General features: G+C 42.6%; 1 protein-coding gene across 1 annotated transcript in view; it reads right to left on the bottom strand.

Moving 5' to 3' along the window:
- The window catches only part of slc6a1a (solute carrier family 6 member 1a), an 18,007-nt gene extending 389 nt beyond the window's left edge, over positions 1-17,618 (bottom strand). Inside the window, exons 1-15 of the mRNA XM_066670291.1 lie at positions 16,852-17,618; positions 15,486-15,855; positions 15,174-15,305; positions 13,954-14,054; positions 13,674-13,783; positions 13,129-13,261; positions 11,678-11,812; positions 11,454-11,557; positions 10,968-11,092; positions 9,348-9,460; positions 7,394-7,525; positions 5,693-5,795; positions 4,159-4,259; positions 2,904-3,071; positions 1-2,564 (exon numbers count right to left, since the gene is read on the bottom strand). The exon at positions 1-2,564 is cut by the window's left edge and continues 389 nt beyond it. Coding sequence (XP_066526388.1) covers positions 2,247-2,564; positions 2,904-3,071; positions 4,159-4,259; positions 5,693-5,795; positions 7,394-7,525; positions 9,348-9,460; positions 10,968-11,092; positions 11,454-11,557; positions 11,678-11,812; positions 13,129-13,261; positions 13,674-13,783; positions 13,954-14,054; positions 15,174-15,305; positions 15,486-15,726 — 2,016 coding nt within the window. The 5' untranslated portion in view covers positions 15,727-15,855; positions 16,852-17,618 and the 3' untranslated portion in view covers positions 1-2,246. The remainder of the gene's footprint in view (positions 2,565-2,903; positions 3,072-4,158; positions 4,260-5,692; positions 5,796-7,393; positions 7,526-9,347; positions 9,461-10,967; positions 11,093-11,453; positions 11,558-11,677; positions 11,813-13,128; positions 13,262-13,673; positions 13,784-13,953; positions 14,055-15,173; positions 15,306-15,485; positions 15,856-16,851) is intronic.
- Positions 17,619-22,749: the final 5,131 nt, after the last annotated feature.

Genomic DNA, 22,749 nt, shown 5'->3' with positions numbered 1-22,749 from the left:
GTCGCCGTTTCACATTTCGTAGGTGCTTTTCTCCTCGGAGTAAACATGATTTTTTATTTATTTTTTTTGTATTTTATTCTAGTGACCAAATGCGTTTCACATGTAGCTGCCATAGATCTGCTTTAACCATTGCTTTAACACTGGCCTTCACACGCCATGGGGACTGATTAGCACAGAGCATATAGCCACTATGTGTTGTCATGGTTTTTTTTACTGAGGGGCGTCGGGACAAAGCCTTGTTCTTTTCAACCGAGTAAAACACATATAGTTTAGAGTCTAATGCTCTGAGCTGTGCTTGTAAACAGATTCATTATTGTAAACCAGGGGCGCCAGACTCGCTCTCCTCCAGCTTACAGCTCTGCAGAATTTTGCATTTCTCTTCTTTAGCACAACATTAGCAAGAAGTCAGAGTGCTAGGGGAGGAAAACCTCACATCTCTGCACATCTCTATCAATATTTCATGTTTTGAAGTTGCTAATTGTTCTATGCTAAGAATTCTATAAAAGCTAGCTTGCTAAAGTTTTAATTTTGCAATCTAGTAAACTTGATACTGCTAAAAAAAAACTAGCAAGCTAGCCTATAAAATGTCATATGTACTCTTAAACAAGGGTTATTTTGTAAAGACAAGTCTTCTAAATAGAATCATATCCAGCACATTCGGAATCCGCCACAATGCTATAAGCTAGCAAATGTTTTTTTGAGTTTTTCTGGTTTTATATAGAAGCTTTGTGTTTCCTGAAGTGCGTTGTGAGCCTGTAAACTTCAAAACAATAGCTAGCTAGCACACAGTAGTTACTATGCTGTTGTTGCCTAGCAACCGTGACTCTTACAAACATTCTAGAGGAGCTAGCATGGTGCAGGTATCCATTTTGTAGACTGTTGTTATTTTTTGTAGTCATCTCAAGTCATTGTGGAATTAGCATGTGTTGTTAATGTGTGGAGGTCTGTAGCCAAGCTAAACGGATAAACGTAGCTCAGCGCTAACTGCTAATGAAGGCGCTACTGTTGAGATTACATACATGAGATTAGCTCAATTTTGCAGAGCTGCAACCTGGAGTTAACCAAGACTGACACAACTTTATGTAAACCAACAGAATATAAAATTTTATAAAATTTTAGGCGCAATCTTTCTCACTTTGTCCCATTTGGATCACAGATATGGTCTAGCGTTTTGGCACATGAATGAACAAACATCTGCACAGACACGCCATCTGTTTCCCCTCAATCTGTTTGGTCCTCACTCCCTGAACTTCAGCTCTAAGAGCACCACGCTGCCATTCCTTAGCTGTGCTTTTCCTTCCACTCGTTTTCCTGATAAGCACAGAAGCGTAAACAGGACTGATATGACAGCACTGGTCGACAGGCGGATGCTGACACTACAAAAAAAAAAAAACCCTGTGGTTTTGTTTTTAACTCTTTTGATTTTGTTTTTGTTGTTGTTCCTTTTCAAGTTCCATACTTTTGTACCCTGTCCTCTGCAACCTGTACACTGCAATGGCATAGATACGGTTTTTGCTTTAGTCTAGAGTTTTGGTCCTCGATCACAACATTAAGTGTACAAAACATCCTAAAAAGAAGTCTAAAAATGGTTTTTCAATCACATACAAGTAGTTTTCTGTTTTGTATTTTTTTTCTCGTTTTTTTAATATATATATTTTCTCCTTTTCCAGCAAAAGAAATCAAATAGTAACAGTCTCTCTAACAAAAATATCAGAACGACAGATAGCGGGTCACCCAAGGGCTCTCCTAATCCAGATTTCTTTGTGCTTTTAGACTTTCAAAGCGGAGGCGTGGGGGTCACTTTGTTTTTAGATGAGTGACCAATCACCTGGTGTTGGATGAAATCTCTTGCACTTTCTCTTGTGCTTCTGAGCAGCACCGACTCTTTTATAGCTTATGCGTCACTGCTGTGCTTTTTAATCGAACTCACAGTATTAACACGTTAGAGACAGGATCACTCGCATACAGTAGAATGGACATATTTTGTGGAGATTTTTTTTTTTTTTTAACTTTTTTTCAGACTCTTTTGACACCAACACGCTTCTGCTTTGACGTTTAGAGCCTCCACCCATGTCTGTGGTAGTGGCTACAAACGTTAAAGACGAACTGCCACACATACACTATGTATTTTTTTTTCTTTAAGATCGGATCGGATCGTGTTTGGCCCCTGGAGGTAGATGATTCTATTATTGTATAAACATGGAAGTCCTCTGTATTGTTCGTCTTTGATTGCTCTCAGCTGGGGTTTACACGTTGGCGTCTGCGTTGCTGGGGTTTGTCGGGGCAGTGGTCTCAGCCGGCTGTGGCTGCGGTGCCGGCGGCTGCGGCTGCACTGGTGCCTGCTGCGCTTGTTGCTGTTGGGCTTGCGGTGCTGGTTGAGCTGGCTGTGGTTGCTGCTGGACCTGCTGCGGCTGCGTCGGCTGTGCTGGCTGTGCCGGCTGCGCGGGTTGTGCCGGCTGCGTGGGCTGTGCTGGCTGCGCTGGCTGCTGCTGCAACTGCTGCTGTTCGGGTCCGTTCTCCTGAGCCTTCTTCACGTTCGGGGGCTGCAGCATTATCCTGATGCGCTGCAAGAAAAAAAAAGGAACGTCACTGGATGCGGATCACTGCTTACAGTTGTCTGCGATCAAGCCAGATTGGGGTTTCATGTCCCACTCAGGCAAGAACAATTTGCCAGACTAAGAGGAGTCAATGGGCAAGACGTCTATCAACACAGCGTCCTGCTTCCAACACTGCTGTCTGCTGTGCTCAGTGACTGAGGGAGCCTGCTGTCTCTATCCTCCTTAACAATAAAGAACATCTGGTTTTATCATCACTACTCCGCCCCTGTGCCACATGGACCCAGTGTAGCTGCTGACCACGTTAGGATGAACTGCTCCTGGTATTAGTAATAAAAGGTGTTTAACCTCCTTATATGTCCCCTTCATGTTGAGGAACATGTAGACCATGTATCCTGGGATGAGGACCATGGAGGACAGGGCCATGAGCCATCCGACCCCCTGCCCCCAGGCCGGGAACACGTAGTTGTTCATCTTGAGTGGAACCATCTGAACAGCACTGAAGAGGAATACGCCCTGCAGAAGAAAAGAAGAAAAAGAGAACAGAACAGAACAGAAAAGAGAGGAGAAGAGAAAGAAAAGACCAGAAGAGATGAGGAGAGAAAAGAAAAGAATGAAAGAAGACATCATGGGTTTTCGAAATGACTGGATAAGCTCATTTACACACTGCCTTTGTGCAGGTCTGAAGAGAAGCTGGAGAAGATTGGAGAAAATGAAGTGCACTGAGAGCTCATTGGCTTGTTTACGCTCCCTGCATTGAAACAGCAGTGGGTTCATTCGAAAAGGATCAAGCTCTCAATTCCCCTTCAGCAGGTAAATCTGATGCGGTTTACGGGGCCATTTTTAGAAAAGCAGACGGATCTCATCGGCTGGGGAGGGTGTGAGTGGGGGGTGGTGTTCGATGGCCCCCAGATTGCCTTAAAACTTCATTCATGCAGTTCCTCTGAGTATCAGATCTGTTTGCTTTTACAGTGATGCTAGAATCTCTGAAATTAACAACAGCTTCTACACTCAGAGGATGCAAAGCTTAGGCTCATGTGCAGCTGCTCTAGAGCATCCCATTTTATCTCATCTCAGTTCATGCTGTGCATGGTTAAGTAACTCCTTGACTATAAGGGGCATTTACAAATGTCACGTGACACACCGAATTAAATTATACTCCCTTTCACACTGCTGCTAACACAATGCTATAGTTCAACACGCTTGCAGGAGAACACTAAACCTCCAACCTTGTAAATCACCCTTATTTATGTTTCATCAGACTTGTGAAGAAATTTCCCAGCATGCCTAGTTCATACAGACAAAAGACTACAGTTTAGACACTATTCCGTACATTACTCATTATGTAGTGCACAATTATAGGGGACTGAATTCAGCCAGTAGGTGAACAATTCCAGACACTACCACATAGGCATTTATTAAACTACGCAGTGTATTATGGCTATCTGCTATCCACTTGGATACCTCAGTTGTACACTATTTATTGCAATGCATTATGGGATTGTTGAGTGCACTGAAAATGGTGGAACCCCACTCTGTAGTGAATAGGGCACCGATTCAAACTCAAGGTTGGTGTGATGAGAAAAGGGAAAGTTGAACTTACAGCCACGATCAGAGGAGTGAAGAAGACCCAGCAGAGCTTCCACCATATGCAGGGCTTGTATCCAATCATCTCCTGGATGTTATCGTAGAATCTGTTCACCCCTAAAATCAGCATGAGATCAGAGAGGAGACTTAGACATGACCACACTCCCTTCCTTCCTTTCTTCTTTCCTTCCGTCCTTCATTCATCCATCTCCAAACCTGTTCCAAACCTAATCAGGGATGCAGTGGGTCTGGGCCAGAGTGAACCCATGATCTAAAAATCCTCGCCCTGGGTTCTTTCAAATGCCTGGCACAGGTGTACAGGTTTGTATGGTGTTGTTCATAAAATGACCTCAATTTTCTCTGTATCTTTACGTCTGATGGCATTCAGTGTTTTAACTCCAAGCAATTTTGGAGCATTTCTATTGGCTCATTCTTCACAAAATATAAATAAACTGTTGTTGAGTTCATATGACGTAGAAAAACAAATGATGAAATAAGAAATGGAGATGTTATATTTGGGATGGTGACAACATAGAAGACCACTACAGAGGAATGTTCTGCAGCAGAGCTATTCAAAAAGTAAATAAAGACACATGGCACCCCCAGCTGAAGTAGTTTCTGAAGGTCAGTATGTGAGTGATGAGTGAATGTGTAAGTGAATGAGTGAGTGGGTGAGTGACTGACTGTGAATGAATATGGATGAGTGCGTGTGTATGTGAATGAGTGAGTGAGTAAAAATGTATGAGTGTATATGTGATTATGAGTGAGTATGTATTTGTGAATGATTGAGTATTTGAGGGCGTGTATGAGTGTGTACATGTGGGAGTGATTATGAGTGAGTGTGTGAGTATGTATTTGTGAGTGAGTGATTTTGTATTTGAGAGTGTATATGAGTGTGTGAGTATGTTATGAGTGAGTGTGTGAGTATGTATTTGTGAGTGAGTGATTGAGTATCTGAGGGTGTGTATGAGTGTGTGAGTATGTTATGAGTGAGTGTGTGAGTATGTGAATGAGTGAGTGATTGAGTATTTGAGAGTGTGTATGAGTGTGTGAGTATGTTATGAGTGAGCGTGTGAGTATGTATTTGTGAGTGAGTGGTTGAATATCTGAGGGTGGTGTATGAGTGTGTGAGTATGTTATGAGTGAGTGTGTGAGTATGTATTTGTGAGTGATTGAGTATCTGAGGGTGGTGTATGAGTATGTTATGAGTGAGTGTGTGAGTATGTATTTGTGAGTGAGTGATTGAGTATCTGAGGGTGTGTATGAGTGTGTGAGTATGTTATGAGTGAGTGTGTGAGTATGTGAATGAGTGAGTGAGTGAGTATTTGAGAGTGTGTATGAGTGTGTGAGTATGTTATGAGTGAGTGTGTGAGTATGTATTTGTGAGTGATTGAGTATTTGAGAGTGTGTATGAGTAAGTTATGAGTGAGTGTGTGAGTATGTATTTGTGAGTGAGTGATTAATTATTTGAGGGTGTGTATGAGTGAGTGAGTCAGTCAGTCAGTCAGAAACTATTTGAAAACTCAGAGTAAGTCAGATATAAACCTCACCATAGCACCAGGAGATGGAGATGCACTCGAAGAACACCAGGAACAGGAGACACATTCCACTGGCGGAGTAGTAGTCAAACAGTTTGAAGACATAGAGACCACCCTGAAACAGTCAGAGAAGACACTGCCACTAATTAAACACACTTTAGGTTGGTGTTTTTATTTGATTTGGTTTGGTTTTCAATCCTGATACACACTCAAAATAAAACAAACTCCAAATAAAACAAAAAATAAAACATGACATATGTAAATGAGTGCGGCACGGTGGCGCAGCAGGTAGTGTCGCAGTCACACAGCTCCAGGGACCTGGAGGTTGTGGGATCGAGTCCCGCTCCGGGTGACTGTCTGTGAGGAGTTGGTGTGTTCTCCCCGTGTCCGCGTGGGTTTCCTCCGGGTGCTCCGGTTTCCTCCCACAGTCCAAAAACACACGTTGCAGGTGGATTGGCGACTCGAAAGTGTCCGTAGGTGTGAGTGTGTGAGTGAATGTGTGTGTGTCTGTGTTGCCCTGTGAAGGACTGGCGTCCCCTCCAGGGTGTATTCCCGCCTTGCGCCCGATGATTCCAGGTAGGCTCTGGACCCCCCGCGACCCTAAAAAAATTGGATAAGCGGTTACAGATAATGGATGGATGGATATGTAAATGAATTCTGTTCTGATTGGCTCACTGAATGTGTACTAATAATTAATTGCCCTTATACAAGTGAATTTTTGAAACCTACCCCGTTTGACATATCAGCCTTAACTCTATCGCTAACCCTAAGCCTAACCCTAACCCTAAAACTGACCCTAAATTTAACTCTAAACTTAACTCTAAACTTAACTATAACCCCTATCCCAAATCTAACCCTAAGGTCCAGAAAGCCAGTAGCTGCAGGCCTGTCTCCTTTTTTCAGCACTGATTCTATGATTCTTCTTCAGGTTCATAACAGAGAGTTTGAATGTATTTAGTGAAACAGCGCCCTCTCTGGTCTACCAGTCATGACCAGTCGTATCATAGAAACATTAGGGATATCTGGGCTCATATATGTCAAATATGTACTAATTTTGGAGATCTTCTTGCAGCAATCCACCCAGGTCATGTGTTACACCAGGGAGTGGTTGGTCGTCATGGTTACTCAGTGTTCCCGAGTGTCCCTTGTCTTTTTCTCATTTGATTGTTTGAGATTCGGGGTTTGTGAATGTGTAGCTGGTGTAGCAGGTTTGTTTTCTTGTCTCCTTTTTACTGCTTACTGTTTGCCTGATGTTTTTTTGGTTTTCTTGTTTCCTGTTTTATCCTAGTCTCATTTCTTGGTTTCTAAGCCTTGTTTTCAGTTTGGTTTACTAAGGACATTACAGACCCACCCCCGAGCACTCTCATCCTAAAGCTATCCAGGCTGAAGCACATCCTCAACCTCAGCATGAGAGCAAAGCTAAACTGGTGTTGGTTTCCACAACATCAGAAAAACAGCCAGTTGAAACAAGCTTTTGTTAAAGAAATTAATCTCCGTCTGACAGGTTAATACCAAACTAGAAAAGAACTTATGGTTTTACAGGATATGGCCCTTTGTTTGGTGCTTGGTTTGGACGTGTGTTTCCTGGAGGTCCTTTTAAACTTAAATGTTCTTGACACACACTTGAAAGAACCTTCCACCTAAAGGGGTTCCTCCATGAACTTTCAACCCACTGCCTGTCTTCTGTATTGATGCCAGGATCATCATAATCACCTGTGTGATGTTGGACAGGCCGATAATGTAGGACACGACACACACACAGGCGATGAAGATCTCTCGCCGCTTCCTTAGGACCCTTGGGAACTCATCCACCAGAGCAGTGATGAAGCCCTCCACAGTGCAAAACTGGACACAACATGGACAATGGTTAGAAAATCTGAAATATCAAAGAGCAATCAGAGTTCTCGATGTGCACCATCCACCCAAAAGTACTCATGTTAAATGGGGTACCCTCCGCCAACATTTACATAGTGCAGTTTCTGCAGTGCCGAGCCCAGTGTAGCAATGACGTACACTCCCCAGTAAACATTTAGCCATTGATTCAACGTTGAAATAATGTAATGACTGCCGTCTAATCAACGTTCTCTTAAGGTTGAAAATGAAAGTTGAAAAGACGTCCAAACACAGACATTGAAAAGACGACTACTAGACGTATTTTGGACGTCCATTGACGTTATTAATTGGTCCCAAAATAAATTACTTGTATAAAACGCATTTTGGATGTCCACTGACGTTATCCATTGGTCGCCACTTAACTAACTTATTAAGATGGATTTCGGACGTCCATTGACGTTTAAAATATGTCCTTGACGGACAGACTACTTTTAGACCTATTTTGAACGTCCAGGGACGCTCCTTGTTAACTGGGTCTACTCTCTTTATTACAGTTTGAAGATGTCATTTTAAGCTAAAAAATAATACCCAGTGTTGGTTATTGCTTTTGTGTTTGGAATCAATTAAATTCCAAATTTTAGTGCAGACATTTTTTGTTAAGTTCGGTTTCCTCTAAGATATCTCAGTAGATCCCCATTAGGTAGGACTTCAGAAGCTGAACCTAAGGCCTAACATCTTACCATCACCCACTAATCAGAAATCAATTGTGTCAAATTCAATGACGAATAGTCATGGACTTCTGTGCTATTATATGCTGTGAGACTCTCTCCAGTGCAGGGATGGGGACTGGGTATGGGACAAATATATCCATTTTTCACATCTGATGGATGTGGAGCCAGTCATCATTAGACAGCTGACCATTGTGCTGACCTCTACTGACTGGCCTCACCAGTGAAATGATGAGTGCTGGCCTTTTGCATCAAACCCATAGAACATGAGGTGGGGGACATGTGCCCTCTCAGTTATTGAGAGGTTCGCCCATGGCTTAAAGGGTAGGGATACGGGTTTGGGATCGAAAGGTTTTCGGTTCAATCCCAAAGATTGGCAGGAAAAATAGGGGAAGCAGGAGTTCTAGACTCTGGTTTGGACTTCAGGAGCTGAACTGAGGGCCTAATTTCTTCTGTTAGCCGTTACACAGTAATATAACCAGTGTCAAACTAACGCTGTGAGTGTAAAAATGTAACTTTTATCAACACTCTCAGTGTTAATTTAAATTGTGTTTTCTGTGCAGCATATTCAGAAAATAATAGTGGACCCAGCCAATGACGTTTCGATTTTGATTGTGTGGGAGAACTGTAAACACATAATTTCTATTCATCTCTTTTATTTATCTTTCTACATTTACCTCTGTGTTAATTGTAATTTAATTAAACCCTGTTGATCAATAGATTTCACATTGCTACCCTTAGATTAAAGGCAAGATTTTCTGTGTTATTCTTCTGCTTTTGCTGGAGATCCTAAACAAATGAGAAAGCCTTGTATCTAGTCCACATTCTCATGGCAAGGACAGAAATAACATACACCGCGTGGTATGCAAAATTGCACAGTGAAAGTCAAAGAAATAAGAGTGCCATCCAAAGCTCTGACAAGACCCAAGGCTCAGCTTTAATGGAGGTAATGCAAGGAGACAATAATAAAAAAAACACATGTTATTCCATGTCTGGCCACTAGGGGCAAAGAGCCGCTCGGCTGATCAGAGGAGCTATCCACATCCGTGGTTTGTTTACACAAGTTTTCTAGGTCAGGGCTCGAGCGTGAAGCTGAATGTTTTTACCTGGCTGTCGATCCCCAGCATCAGCAGCATGGAGAAGAAGAGGATGGCCCACAGAGGGGAGACGGGTAACTGCGTCACTGCTTCGGGGTAAGCTAAGAACGCCAGGCCGGGACCTGGGGACCCAGAAAAAGAAGTGTTCAGTTCATTGATCTCTGTAATACATCACAATAACAGGCCTGATAACAGCAACGACGTCAGGGTCTGGAGTGTGTATCTGTGTCTCATATTTATTCATCATTAGTTTTCATCCTTTTGTGTTTACTCTGAGATCTCAGGATTAAATTAGGAACATAAAATGACATTTTGTCCAAAATTTCTCATTGATTTCTAGTCAAAATCAAATATATGTTCCCTCTTTTTCCTGGAATTATAAAAGTATTTATCATAACAGCAACAAATAGATAGATAGATAGATAGATAGATAGATAGATAGATAGATAGATAGATAGATAGACAGATAGAAAGATGGATAGATAGATAGATAGATAGATAGATAGATAGACAGACAGACAGACAGACAGACAGACAGATATATAGATAGATAGACAGACAGACAGACAGACAGACAGATAGATAGATAGATAGATAGACAGACAGACAGACAGACAGACAGACAGATGTATAGATAGACAGACAGACAGACAGACAGACAGATATATAGATAGATAGACAGACAGACAGACAGATATATAGATATATAGATAGACAGACAGACAGACAGACAGACAGATAGATAGATAGATAGACATCATTTGGATCGTGACCTATTTACACAGTGATTATAATTGTAAATGATGGTGATGTTTTGTTAGAATCATAAAAACACCTACAATGAACTATCCTGCTACTTTCTGATGTTCTTGCATTTTTTAACTGGCTTTTAATATTCATTTTTCAACATAAGTTGTACATTGATGTCAAACCCATGCTTGTATAATGCATTAATAAAAATATAATTGTATGCTTATTACAGGTAAATATTACATGTAGAAAAACCTTCCCTTAGTGCATTAATATTTTGCCTATCACTTTTAAAATGACTAAATATTGCATAACGTTAATGATTGAAAATGGATTATAACAGATTATAAACCATGCTATAAATAATTAACTATCATTTATAAAGTAATCTGATAGTTATTAACTTGCTATAGGTATCTGTGGTAATAAAGTGTTTCCAAATCATCTGTATGTCAATACTAAACTGCCTGTTTATTCCATAACACAAAAAATTGCATAGTAATAACAATGTAACAACCAAATGTAATCTATTAAGTATAATTATCTTTCAGTATCCCATAATAATTAAGTTGCTATAGGAGCTTGTTATTGTAAAGTATTGGCAAATATATCATAAGTCACAACTGAACTGACTGAATTGCATCATTGTAATAACTATGTAGTAATAGACATGTTATAACAATTATACAATTCATTAACTAAGATTAATAAGTTGGTAATGAGTGAGTTATTAATCTGTAATTATAAATTACGCTTAGAAACACTTGAAATAAAAATATAAATCAATTAAAATCTTCACTTTTCTAAAACATCCAGTGGTCATTTTTTCTGACTATGTTTGGACACCTCACTACGACGTGTGATGAATCAGTGCACTACCTGATGCAGCTACATCAGCTATGGGTCTTTTTGTCACATGAGCCATGAAGCCCACAATGGAGAAGATGACGAAACCAGCAAACATACTGGTGGAGGAGTTTATACAGCACACGATGATGGAGTCTCTGCATCAGAGGAGGAAAAAAACACAAATTATACATTTCATAACGGACCTGGCGTCCAGGATAATAACAACCCAGGAACTGATTATGCATTCAGTGGGAGTCCAGATGAGAACGGTGTGGTTTAATCACATGGAAACTCAAGGCAAACAGTGGTTTTGTTTATTCATATCCTCATATATCGGCCTAATGATGGGCCCTTAATTCACACTCAGCAGTGCTGGGCACAGTTAAGCCAAGTGTTAGGAGCCGGTGGCGAGCTTTGAGTGTAAAGTGTCCGAGGTTACAACCGCTCGAGTCCAATCTGCCAGACTGTAGTTAAACTTAGAAAACACAGCTGTATTTGGTTAATTTCAGAGGTTACCTGTAAACATTGTTATTGAAAGGGTTATAGCTGCCCAGAGCAATCAGAGACCCCAGTCCAAGACCGTAGGAGAAGAAAATCTGAGTAGCAGCATCCAGCCACACCTAAGGAAAGAAGAGTAGACATGAGAAGAATAGAAAAGAGAAGAGGAGAGTAAACAATAGTTTATTTCCAGTTTATTTTGTTCTTTTTTTTGGTTCCTCTTTGTTCACTTTGAAAATTACCTCTGACTCTTTGAGCTTCTCAAAATCAGGTGTGATGTAGAACATGATGCCTTCCTTTGCTCCGGGCAGAGTGACCCCACGGATGAACAGAATGAACAACATAAAGTAGGGATAGGTGGCGGAGAAGTAAACGACCTAAACAAAACAGAACAGAAATTCCACTGTTTGAATTGTTTGTTTGCTGTCATTAATATGGAACTTCAAATTCCACATCTACACAATGTGGTGATGTAATCTCTCGCTACAGAAAGCGCCACATGAACCACGGGCCTGGTTTACGTCACTACTGAGGCCTTGGAATGAATTTAGAGCGTACTTTAAGTGTTTAGTAACAAGATGAGTGTGATTATTGATTACCTGTAAATAGAAGATCAATAGAAAGACATTCCCCAGTGCTTCAATAGATTGCATGTCAGTATTGACCCGACTTATAGAATCCACTGACTATTATTAACAAAATTGTCGTATAATGTTTAGTTTGCTATAGGAGCCTGTTATTATAATGACCACAATATAATAAACTAACTACCATTAGCCAAGTATCTCACACCATCACACTATCGCTAATGAATCATTAATTACATAAAACTAATAACTACATTTTAATAGAGTTCATTATTTATGTTAACAAAGTACCTGATATTGATTAAATTATTACTTTTAAATATTTAAATGTCATTAATAAATTGACTATTATTTTTAAAATACTAATAAAGACATAATAATAGCAATTTAATAACAATTATATGACTCAATCAATAACTATTATTAACAAAATATTATGACCATGATTAAGATGCTATAAGGCACTGTTGCCAAATATTATATCTGTCAATTAGAAATAGACTATTAATTAAATCTTAATAACTACATAGTAATAACAGTATAATAACCACAGCCTAGTTATTAACAAAACTATTACCAATGTTTCTGATAATGATTAAGGTGCTATGGAGCCTGATTTTATAAAATGCTGCCCTTTATTTGATGCGTATATGACTGTTACATATATATTTATAATGACATAGTAGTAAACGTGTAATAGCCATAATATAATAAATGATCTATAATTAACAAAGGAGCTGATAATAACTAATTTGCTATAGAAACCAATAATTAAAATGTGTTGCCAAGTCATTTGCATGTCACTACCAAATCCACTATTAATTACAATATATTAATAATTACATTGTAAAACAGTGCAATAACAATGTACTAACTACATTTAATAAAGTATGTGTTATTAACAAATATGCTATGGGGCCTGTTATTATAAAATGTCGGCAAATCTTTTACATCTTTCACTACTAAATTACATAAAATAAAGTATTACATAGTAATAAAACTGTAATAACCATGAGGCAGTCTATTAACTAACATTAACAAAGCATCTGATAATGGTTAATCTATATTTTATCCTCAAGTATTCCTCAGTCCTGTGAAGCTCGTACCTTTCCAGTCCAGCTAACACCCTTCCAGATGCAGAAGTACACGAGGACCCAGGCGATGGCCAGAGTTATTGCTAGTGGCACTCGAACCTGTCCAGGTTTTTCCAATCCATCCGTCATGTCATGGACATTGCGTCTGTTTAAACAGGTACAGCAACATCAGCAGTAATCAACAGAGAACCTCCACTACACCACTCTTTTATTATAATAAATGTATTGTATATGTCCCAAATTTGTAGTTACACATGAACAACATTGTAATTACTGTTGTTGTAGCCACATGAGTTATACTATCACATGCCTTTATAAATACTCACACATACAAGTTCGGATTGTACTAACGTTTATTCGTGTTAATTAATTACATGTAATTATATCATAACTATAAAGATATACTTCTTTATTACATAGTAATTACACAAAAATTGATTTGTGGTTTTCATGAGCTGTACTACTCCTTCTACCACTACATTGTTGTTGCACATCCATTCATGTGTTACTACAGAGTCAATAGAGACGACACAAGTTGAAAACCCTGAAGATCTTACTCCCAAAACTCCATCACAGCACTGGTGAGGTTGGTGGTGTCTGAGATGCTGTAGTTGGTGAAACATCTCTCCGTGTTCCAGGGATTGTTGCAAGATTTCCATGGAAGATCCTAGAAAGAATGGTTGAACATATGCGTGTCTGGCATTTCCCCTCACTTCAAACCTACGTTTGAACCCACCTCTAGGTGAGGAACATCCTCTAGGTCCTCAATGAAGGCTTAGCTAAGGATCCTGGTCACGTCAGAGGCTATTCCTCGTGAGGAAGATGCTGAATACTCACGGTGGTGAAGGAGTTGTAAAGGTAGTACAAGGCCCAAGCGATGATCACAATGTAGTAAATGTTGAGCCAGAAGGAAAGCACTGCTGCAGCAAGTCCGACACCTGCGGTGAGACCACGCATAATTACACAATCCAACCAGGACCCAGGCTGCTGCCAAGATGCTCAAATGATTCCTGACAGGCTGAAGGCAGATGCATAGCAGAACAGCCCCAGGGCTGAATTAGCACCCACAGTGTTGAGTGAACACCTACAGCTTTGCTTGGGTTCAGCTGTGCACTGTGAGTGTTGATTCAGCATGAGGGGGTTTCATTGAGATCATAAGCTACTGGGCAGATCCAGGCACTGGAATAAGTCAAATTTTCAACTGAGGGTTCTTTGGAGAACCTTGCTTTGTGAGATGTTTGAGTGTGAAGAACCTTACAGATAATGCAGGTTTGATGAAACGGGCAATTTGAAGGTTCTGTTTCAGTTCTCTCGACACTTTACTTAAGAGGGATCCGCAAAGAACCATTCAAAAGATGTTTTTACTGGATGTTTGAGTGTGAAGAACCTTCTACACCAGGTAGGAGCATAAGAGGAACTTTGAACTAGTACGTCAAGTACTAGTTCTAGCCAGTTCTAGGCATGGATATAGCATGGAGAACTTTAGTTTCATGGACTTTAAGCATGCTTCTCACAGCTGCACATTGTCAGTTTTAATCAAAGCATTTTAAAGATTCCACTGGAAGACTCTAGAGGGCAGCAAATTTGATTCTTCTAAGGCATCCATCATTTTCAAGCCTGGCTTCTACTCACAATCTCAAAAATATCAAGAAAGTGCCAGGAATGGGTCTTCATTCAGTGCCTTAGAGGAACGAATTTTGGTTCCCGCTAAAGAACCTGTCGTTGGATGGTTCTGTTTGAAAATGTGAGCTGTGAGCTTTTCTGAAAGGTTCTACAGTTTTGTGAAAACCTTTAATTACACGAGCTTCAGCCCAAATCAGTTCTGAAGATGATTCTTTGAAGGATCCTTTAAAAAACACTTTAAGGCAGTGTTCCTCAAAACCCACAGATGGTCCCTGTATTTACTCCAACTGTAACATGTAACACATAGGAACCAAGCAAAGCTATGGACCTCCTGGGGCTCGTAGCAATATACTGAGGACACCAATTGGGTTCTTTATAGCATTTCTCCATTTGACCCTCTGCAATATATTTGTGTTAATTGAAGGACACTATACCTTTGAACATTGGAGCTAGCTTCCATACTCCGAGTCCACCAATGGACGTGTACTGACCCAGGGAACATTCCAGCAGAAACAAAGGGACGCCAGCGAAAATGAGGGTCAGAAAGTAAGGAATCAGAAAGGCCCCTGCGGTGGACAAGACAGGGACAAGGCACGTGAGCGTGAGGCCAATGTCAAGGCACATCAATCCAAATCAATCCAGGGTGGTTACATCATCGTTATTGTGATGACCACCCTTTCAGAGACACAATCAGGTCACTCTCCATCATTCTGGCTCCCCTCAAAGGTTGGAAAACTGCAACTTACCGCCTCCGTTTTTTCCGCACAGGTAAGGGAACCTCCACACGTTGCCCAGGCCAATGGCGTACCCAACGCAGGACAGCAAGAAGTCAAACCTCCCCCCCCACGTCTCCCTGTCCGGCACGTCCTTCTTCTTCTTCTTCTGCTCCTCTTTGCTCTCCTCGGTTTTGGGTCTGTCATTGGTGGTCACCTCGTTCAGCTCCGTGACTACCTGGCCGTCCGTGCTCTTGGTGCCATTGGTCGCCATCTCGCGTTGTTTATTTGCAGCTTGTGTTCGGCGGTCTTATTTTTTTTCCCTCTCCTGTTCTCGTTCTTTTTTCGGTAAACCCCCCCAACTTGGACGGTAGCGGCAAACAGCTCGTCAGTTGCCCCTAACCTGGAGACATGAAATCAAATTATTGTCTCGTGCCTCTCGTGGCATTTTCCGCTCTGATCAATCAGCGCCAGTTAATCTCTCGTCGCACACAGGGCTCTCATTGGAAGGCATGATTTTCCTTAGTCCTCAGCACTAGCCACTAATTCCTGTGTCTGGCTTTGGCCTGTTTCTGTGGCGTAGCCAAAAATATATATCCAACCATAATGTCATGAGTAAATAGTCAAAAATATAAACACTTACATTTTAAGACTGGATAAATATGGCAAATGCTTATAATGTTAATAACATAGTAATAAACCGATAATAACATAGTAATAATGATGATTATAATGACAGCACCAAATAATCAACTCAGACTGAATACAGTACTCACTGTGTGTAAAACAAACAAACCATTATCAACTGTTTGTTATTTCTATCACATCTTTCACCCAAATATTTACAAAATGAGCCCAAAGACAAACAACTACATACTTTCATTACGTGTGATTTACGTTTTTTTGGACACTTTCCCACAAGAATGAACGCAAGCCCCTGTTTCAGCAGGTTGTTATTCAGAGCCGTGCCATTAAACCACACAGAGAAGCCACTGAGGACACCGTGCGCAACGCTTTACGCGCCAGGCTGTGCACTCTGTCTACCCTTTGTCTGTCACAAAGAACCAGCGGAGTGACCACATCGTCCAAACACAAAGGCTAAGACCTTAAGGCATCTTAAAGCATCTTTTTCAGACTCAGTAAACACTTCAGGCTTGAGTCATTTGAAGCCTGTTTAAAGATTCAAATCTAAGAACAGTGCATCCCATTCGTGTCATTTCTGGCACAGCATTTTACATTTACATTTACATTACATTGCTTCTTTAAAGGCATTTATAGGAGAAGATAAACCGAAAATGTCTGTGCACTGAAAATGACTCGCTAAAGCAAAATACACTCGAACATCGACTTGCAGCAGATTTACAAACTCACTAAAGCAAACCAAAAGAGAGCTACTCACAGCAGATTCCAGAGCTCTTCCGAAGAGGTTTTCCTTGCGGCCGTGAGTCGCGCAGCGAGGTATCCGTAGATTCCTCTCCAAGTTGTAAACTTCCAGTGTTACTTGGAACATAAATGTGTTTGATTTCCATTAAAAGGCTTGAAACGAAGCCCAAACTCGTTCCCGAGGGGCAGCAGTCCAGGTGCCTCGCTGCAGGGAGCTGTCCAGAGGCAGGAGGTGCTGAAATAAAGGAGCTGTCCACCCTCAGTGGGTGCTGAAATGCAAACGGAGCTGTCCGCTCTCAGGTGGAGCTGAACTAAAGAAGGGGCCGTCCACGGGCAAGAGCTGGAGGAGGGGAGCTGTCCACAGTCAAGTGCTGAATCCAACCTGAGAAGGCGCAGCTTCGCCTCGCGCGCCTCTCTAACATCAACAAGCAAAGAGCTCAGAGGGGAGCACTATTCCCACCTCGCATCTACACAGCCTCAATGTCATCTGAAAGTCGATCCCTCCGCTTCTCTCTCTCTCTCTCTCACTCTCTCTTTCACTCACTGACTCCCCCCTTCTCTTCCTCTCTCTCTCTCTCTCTCTCTCTCTCTCTCTCTCTCTCTCTCTCACACACACACACTCTTTTCTTTCTCATCTCTCGTCTTGCTGGTGCTCGGCATGCACAGCAGCACAGTCAGCATGCGCTTGGACAGTCCTCCAGGTGAAGTTGGCCACGTACATATTTTAATGTGGATTTAACAGAGGGTAAATATTTTTATTTCTAGAGTTGGTCCCCCCTTCAGACATTTGAATAAATGAAGACTATGTTAAAAATATATATCTTATGACGCCCAAAATAAAATGATATCAAAATCCAAAAGAGAATACTCCAATATGAGACTGTCCTTTTTTCTAAAATCCATCCCCCGGTTAATTCCAGATTTAGGCTTAAGTCTTAGGTTTGTGTGAGATTCAGAGACAGCGAGAGAGATGACTCACACACTTCAGAAATGGATCTGTCCTTCTCAATACCTCTGGATCCAAAAAAACAAAAAGTGGAACAGTGTATTTCAGCTTTTACCCACTGACCACCTCAAAGCACATCATTTCACCTCAACAAACCCAGCCCACATCAAAAGACAATGCATCTTCATGTTTAATGCTGTGATACACACATCGCACCCAAGGGGAGGAAAGGAGAAGTTATAATTGTTCACATTAAGAGCTTAAATGATGTGCTCTAAGTGATGAAATACAACTGGAGCATGGAAAAGAGTCACGGCTGTGGCTCTGAAATCATAATGTGGCTAAACCAGTCTTGATTGGATTGTGGTGGATGAAAGAACTGTGGCTTTTTAGATCCATCTTCAGAGAGAAACTAAGTGAGTGTGAGTACATATTAATTACAGTTCTCTTTGATTTATAATGAATTTCTGGGTTGTATTCGTAACGTCACAGTTGTGAATGTGTCTACGCTGGGCTTTAGTCTAAAACTTCTTAAATGCACAGAATCTGAGAGGGTTTTAGGAAAGTTTGTGTGTGTGTGTGTGTGTGTGTGTGTGTGTGTGTGTGTGTGTGTGTGTGTGTGTGTGTGAGAGAGAGTGACTGGTTGAGTGTGAGTGTGACTGGGTGAATGTGTGAGTGACTGGGTGAATGTGTGAGTGACTGGGTGAATGTGTGAGTGACTGGATAAGTGTGTGTGAGTGAATGGGTGTGTGTGAGTGACTGGGTGAGTGCGTGAGTGACTGGGTGAGTGTGTGAGTGACTGGGTGAATGTGTGAGTGACTGGATGAGTGTGTGTGAGTGACTGGATGAGTGTGTGTGAGTGAATGGGAGTGTGTGTGTGAGTGACTGGGGGAGTGTGTGAATGGGTGAATGTGTGTGACTGGGTGAGTGTGTGTGTGACTGGGTGAGTGTGTGTGAGTGACTGTGTGTGTGTGTGTAAGTGACTGGGTGAGTGTGTGAGTGACTGGGTGAGTGTGTGAGTCACTGAATCAGTGTGTGTGAGTGACTGGATGAGTGCATGTGAGTGACTGGTTGAGTATGTGAGTGACTGGGTGATTGTGAATGACTGGGTGAGTGTGTGAGTGACTGCATGTGTGTGTGAGTGGCTGGGTGAGTGGGTGACTGATGTGTGTGTGAGTGACTGGGTGAGTGTGTGAGTGACTGCATGAGTGTGTGAGTGACTGGTTGAGTGTGTGAGTGAATGCATGAGTGTGAGAGTGACTGGATGAGTGTGAGTGACTGGTTGAGTGTGAGAACAACTGGGTGAATGTGTGAGGGAATGGGTGAATGAGTGAGGGGATGGGTGAATGTGTAAGTAACTGGGTGAGTGTGTGAGTGACTGGTTGAGTGTGAGAATGACTGGGTGCGTGTGTGAGTGACTGGGTGAGTGTGTGTGTGAGTGTTTGTAAGTGACTGGGTGAATGTGTAAGTGACTTCATGAGTGTGTGAGTGACTGGTTGGGTGTGTGAGTGAATGCATGAGTGTGAGAATGACTGGGTGAGTGTATGTGAGTGACTGGGTGAATGTGTGAGTGACTTCATGAGTGTGAGTGACTGGATGAGTGTGTGAATGACTGGTTGAGTGTGTGAATGACTGGTTGAGTGTGAGAATGACTGGGTGAGTGTGTGAGGGAGTGTGTGAGTGACTGGGTGAGTGTGTGTGTGAGTGACTGGGTGAGTGTATGTGAGTGACTGGGTGAATGTGTGAGTGACTTCATGAGTGTGTGAGTGACTGGGTGAATGTATGTGAGTGACTGGGTGAATGTGTCAGTGACTTCATGAGTGTGAGTGACTGGATGAGTGTGTGAATGACTGGGTGAGTGTGTGAGGGAGTGTGTGAGTGACTGGGTGAGTGTGTGTGTGAGTGACTGGGTGAGTGTGTGAGGGAGTGTGTGAGTGACTGGGTGAGTGTATGTGAGTGACTGGGTGATTGTGTCAGTGACTTCATGAGTGTGAGTGACTGGATGAGTGTGTGAATGACTGGTTGAGTGTGAGAATGACTGGGTGAGTGTGAGGGAGTGTGTGAGTGTGAGAGTGACTGGGTGAGTGTGTGTGTGAGTGACTGGGTGAGTGTGTGTGTGAGTGACTTCATGAGTGTGTGAGTGACTGGTTGAGTGTGTGAGTGAATGCATGAGTGTGAGAATGACTGGGTGAGTGTGTGAGGGAGTGTGAGTGTGTGATTGACTGGGTGAGTGTATGTGAGTGACTGGGTGAATGTGTGAGTGACTTCATGAGTGTGTGAGTGACTGGATGAGTGTATGATTGACTGGTTGAGTGTGAGAATGACTTGGTGAGTGTGTGAGTGACTGGGTGAGTGTGTGTTCAGGGTTTTAAAAGGCTCGTCAGTCTCATAAACATTGTTTTTTTCGAGGAGTCCTGTACTGCTGTATATATCAATGCTCTTCTATGGCGGGTTTGTCCCAGGTTGGCAGCTGTGTGTGGTGTTAAATGCTGCTGGAGCGCTTGGTGGAGAGAGAAGTAGCTCTGCGGAGGGATCTGGGTCACGCTGGTGTACATTTCACATCCTCTGTCATGCCTTGGCTCAGAGAACTCGAGCTGAAATGGCAGCAGATGGCAAACCAACGAGGGGTGAACTAACCTACTAATGATACGACACGAAATTTAGCAGCGCAACTTCCATCTGGCTGCAGCTCCCTCTGGGAAGGGCTTGTGAAAACATGGCATATTTCTGCACCTGCTGTGGACATGTGAAGGGGCTGGGAACGACTGGTGTCTGCTCTTTAACACTGGCACTGTTCTAATCTATTGGATCCCACTCTGTTCCTCGTCCATCAGCCACAGGATTCAAAGCACTTACGGGTGAAGTGAAGGTCAAGGAGTGGGAACGGTCAGCTACACATTTAAAAATGATGGTTCTACAGGGGTTCTTTATGGTCCTTTGCATCATGAAGAGCTTCTTCAGATCGATGGAGAATGTGCTATAGACGGTTCTTCTATTGTAATAAGATTGACATTGTAACAATAGGAGAACCCTATGTATAAAGAGCTAACCATCACTGATTTAAAGCCCTGTAAAGTGTGGGAGTGCCTCGATATGCAGATGATATTCATTTTTCCGTGTCTCTCCTCGTCTCTGATACGCTGGATGTTTGAGTGGTGTCTCAGCGTCGGCTCTGTTCCACTTTGCTCGCCGAGGTCGCTAATGAGCAGATTAGCTTGATTGCTTGTTAATATGCAAATGGAAAGCGAGTAGATTTCAGAGCTCTGCTTCGGAGAGAGGCACCGAAACGGAACGAGCCAAATTCATTTCCGCGTTTCCTTTTCAAAGGCACTATTGGAGAGTGAAGCATCACCAGTTCCTCGGAAAAAAACAGGTCGACAGTAGAAATATGGAGTGGTTATAATCTTGTGGCTGATTATATATTGTCTCTCTACAATGAAAAATGTATAAATGTATCTCATTCATTCATTCTTTATCTGTAACCCTTATCCACATCACGGTCGCGGTGGGTCCAGAGCCTACCTGGAATCACTGGGCGCAAGGCGGGAATACACCCTGGAGGGGGGCGCCAGTCCTTCACAGGGCGACACACACTCACACATTCACTCACACCTACGGACACTTTGGAGTCGCCAATTCACCTACCAACGTGTGTTTCTGGACTGTGGGATAAAAAACCGAGCACCCACAGAAGAGGGGGAGAACACACCACACTCCTCACAGACAGTCACCCGGAGGAAACCCACGCAGACACAGAGAGAACACACCACACTCCTCACAGACAGTCACCCAGAGGAAACCCACGCAGACACAGAGAGAACACACCACACTCCTCACAGACAGTCACCCGGAGGAAACCCATGCAGACACAGGGAGAACACACCACACTCCTCACAGACAGTCACCCAGAGGAAACCCACGCAGACACAGAGAGAACACACCACACTCCTCACAGACAGTCACCCGGAGGAAACCCACGTGGACACAGGGAGAACACACCACACTCCTCACAGACAGTCACCCGGAGGAAACCCATGCAGACACAGAGAGAACACACCACACTCCTCACAGACAGTCACCCGGAGGAAACCCATGCAGACACGGAGAGAACACACCACACTCCTCACAGACAGTCACCCGGAGGAAACCCATGCAGACACAGAGAGAACACACCACACTCCTCACAGACAGTCACCCGGAGGAAACCCACGTGGACACAGGGAGAACACACCACACTCCTCACAGACATTTCACCCGGAGGAAACCCATGCAGACACAGAGAGAACACACCACACTCCTCACAGACAGTCACCCGGAGGAAACCCATGCAGACACAGAGAGAACACACCACACTCCTCACAGACAGTCACCCGGAGGAAACCCATGCAGACACAGAGAGAACACACCACACTCCTCACAGACAGTCACCCGGAGCGGGAATCGAACCCACAACCTCCAGGTCCCTGGAGCTGTGTGACTGTGACACTACCTGCTGCGCCACCGTGCCGCCCATAAATGCATCTCCAAAAATCATAAATTTACAGGAGACGGAGAAACCTTCTTAACTTTCAATGGAAGTCGATGTAAAACGATTTTTATTATTAAAAGTTATTTTGGAGCGTTTCTATTGGTCCATTCATTATGAGACTTTCCCACAGTGTGAAGGACAGCTGACGTGTTCAAACGAAGCAGAGAGACGTGTTTTTTATTGGACAGTGACAGATATACACACCAATCACCCACAGGTGGATGCAATGAATGACAGTCAGTTCTTGAAGTTGATGATCTGAAGCACGTTGATGAATCAGCATCTGAGTCTTTAATGCTGAGCAGTAGGGTCTTGCTAGCTCCTGATAAGACGGGCCTGGACGAGGCCTACACTTCCCGTGCACATCAATGGGAGGCTACTTCTCCAGTTGGGGATCTTTGCTCATGTATAAACACACAATGTGTCTGTGCAGTATGTTT

This window comes from Hoplias malabaricus, chromosome 5 (assembly GCF_029633855.1).
Source record: "Hoplias malabaricus isolate fHopMal1 chromosome 5, fHopMal1.hap1, whole genome shotgun sequence".
Classification (NCBI taxonomy): domain Eukaryota; kingdom Metazoa; phylum Chordata; class Actinopteri; order Characiformes; family Erythrinidae; genus Hoplias; species Hoplias malabaricus.
Note: the sequence above shows the minus strand (reverse complement) of the source record. Positions and strands in the feature narration are given on the sequence as shown.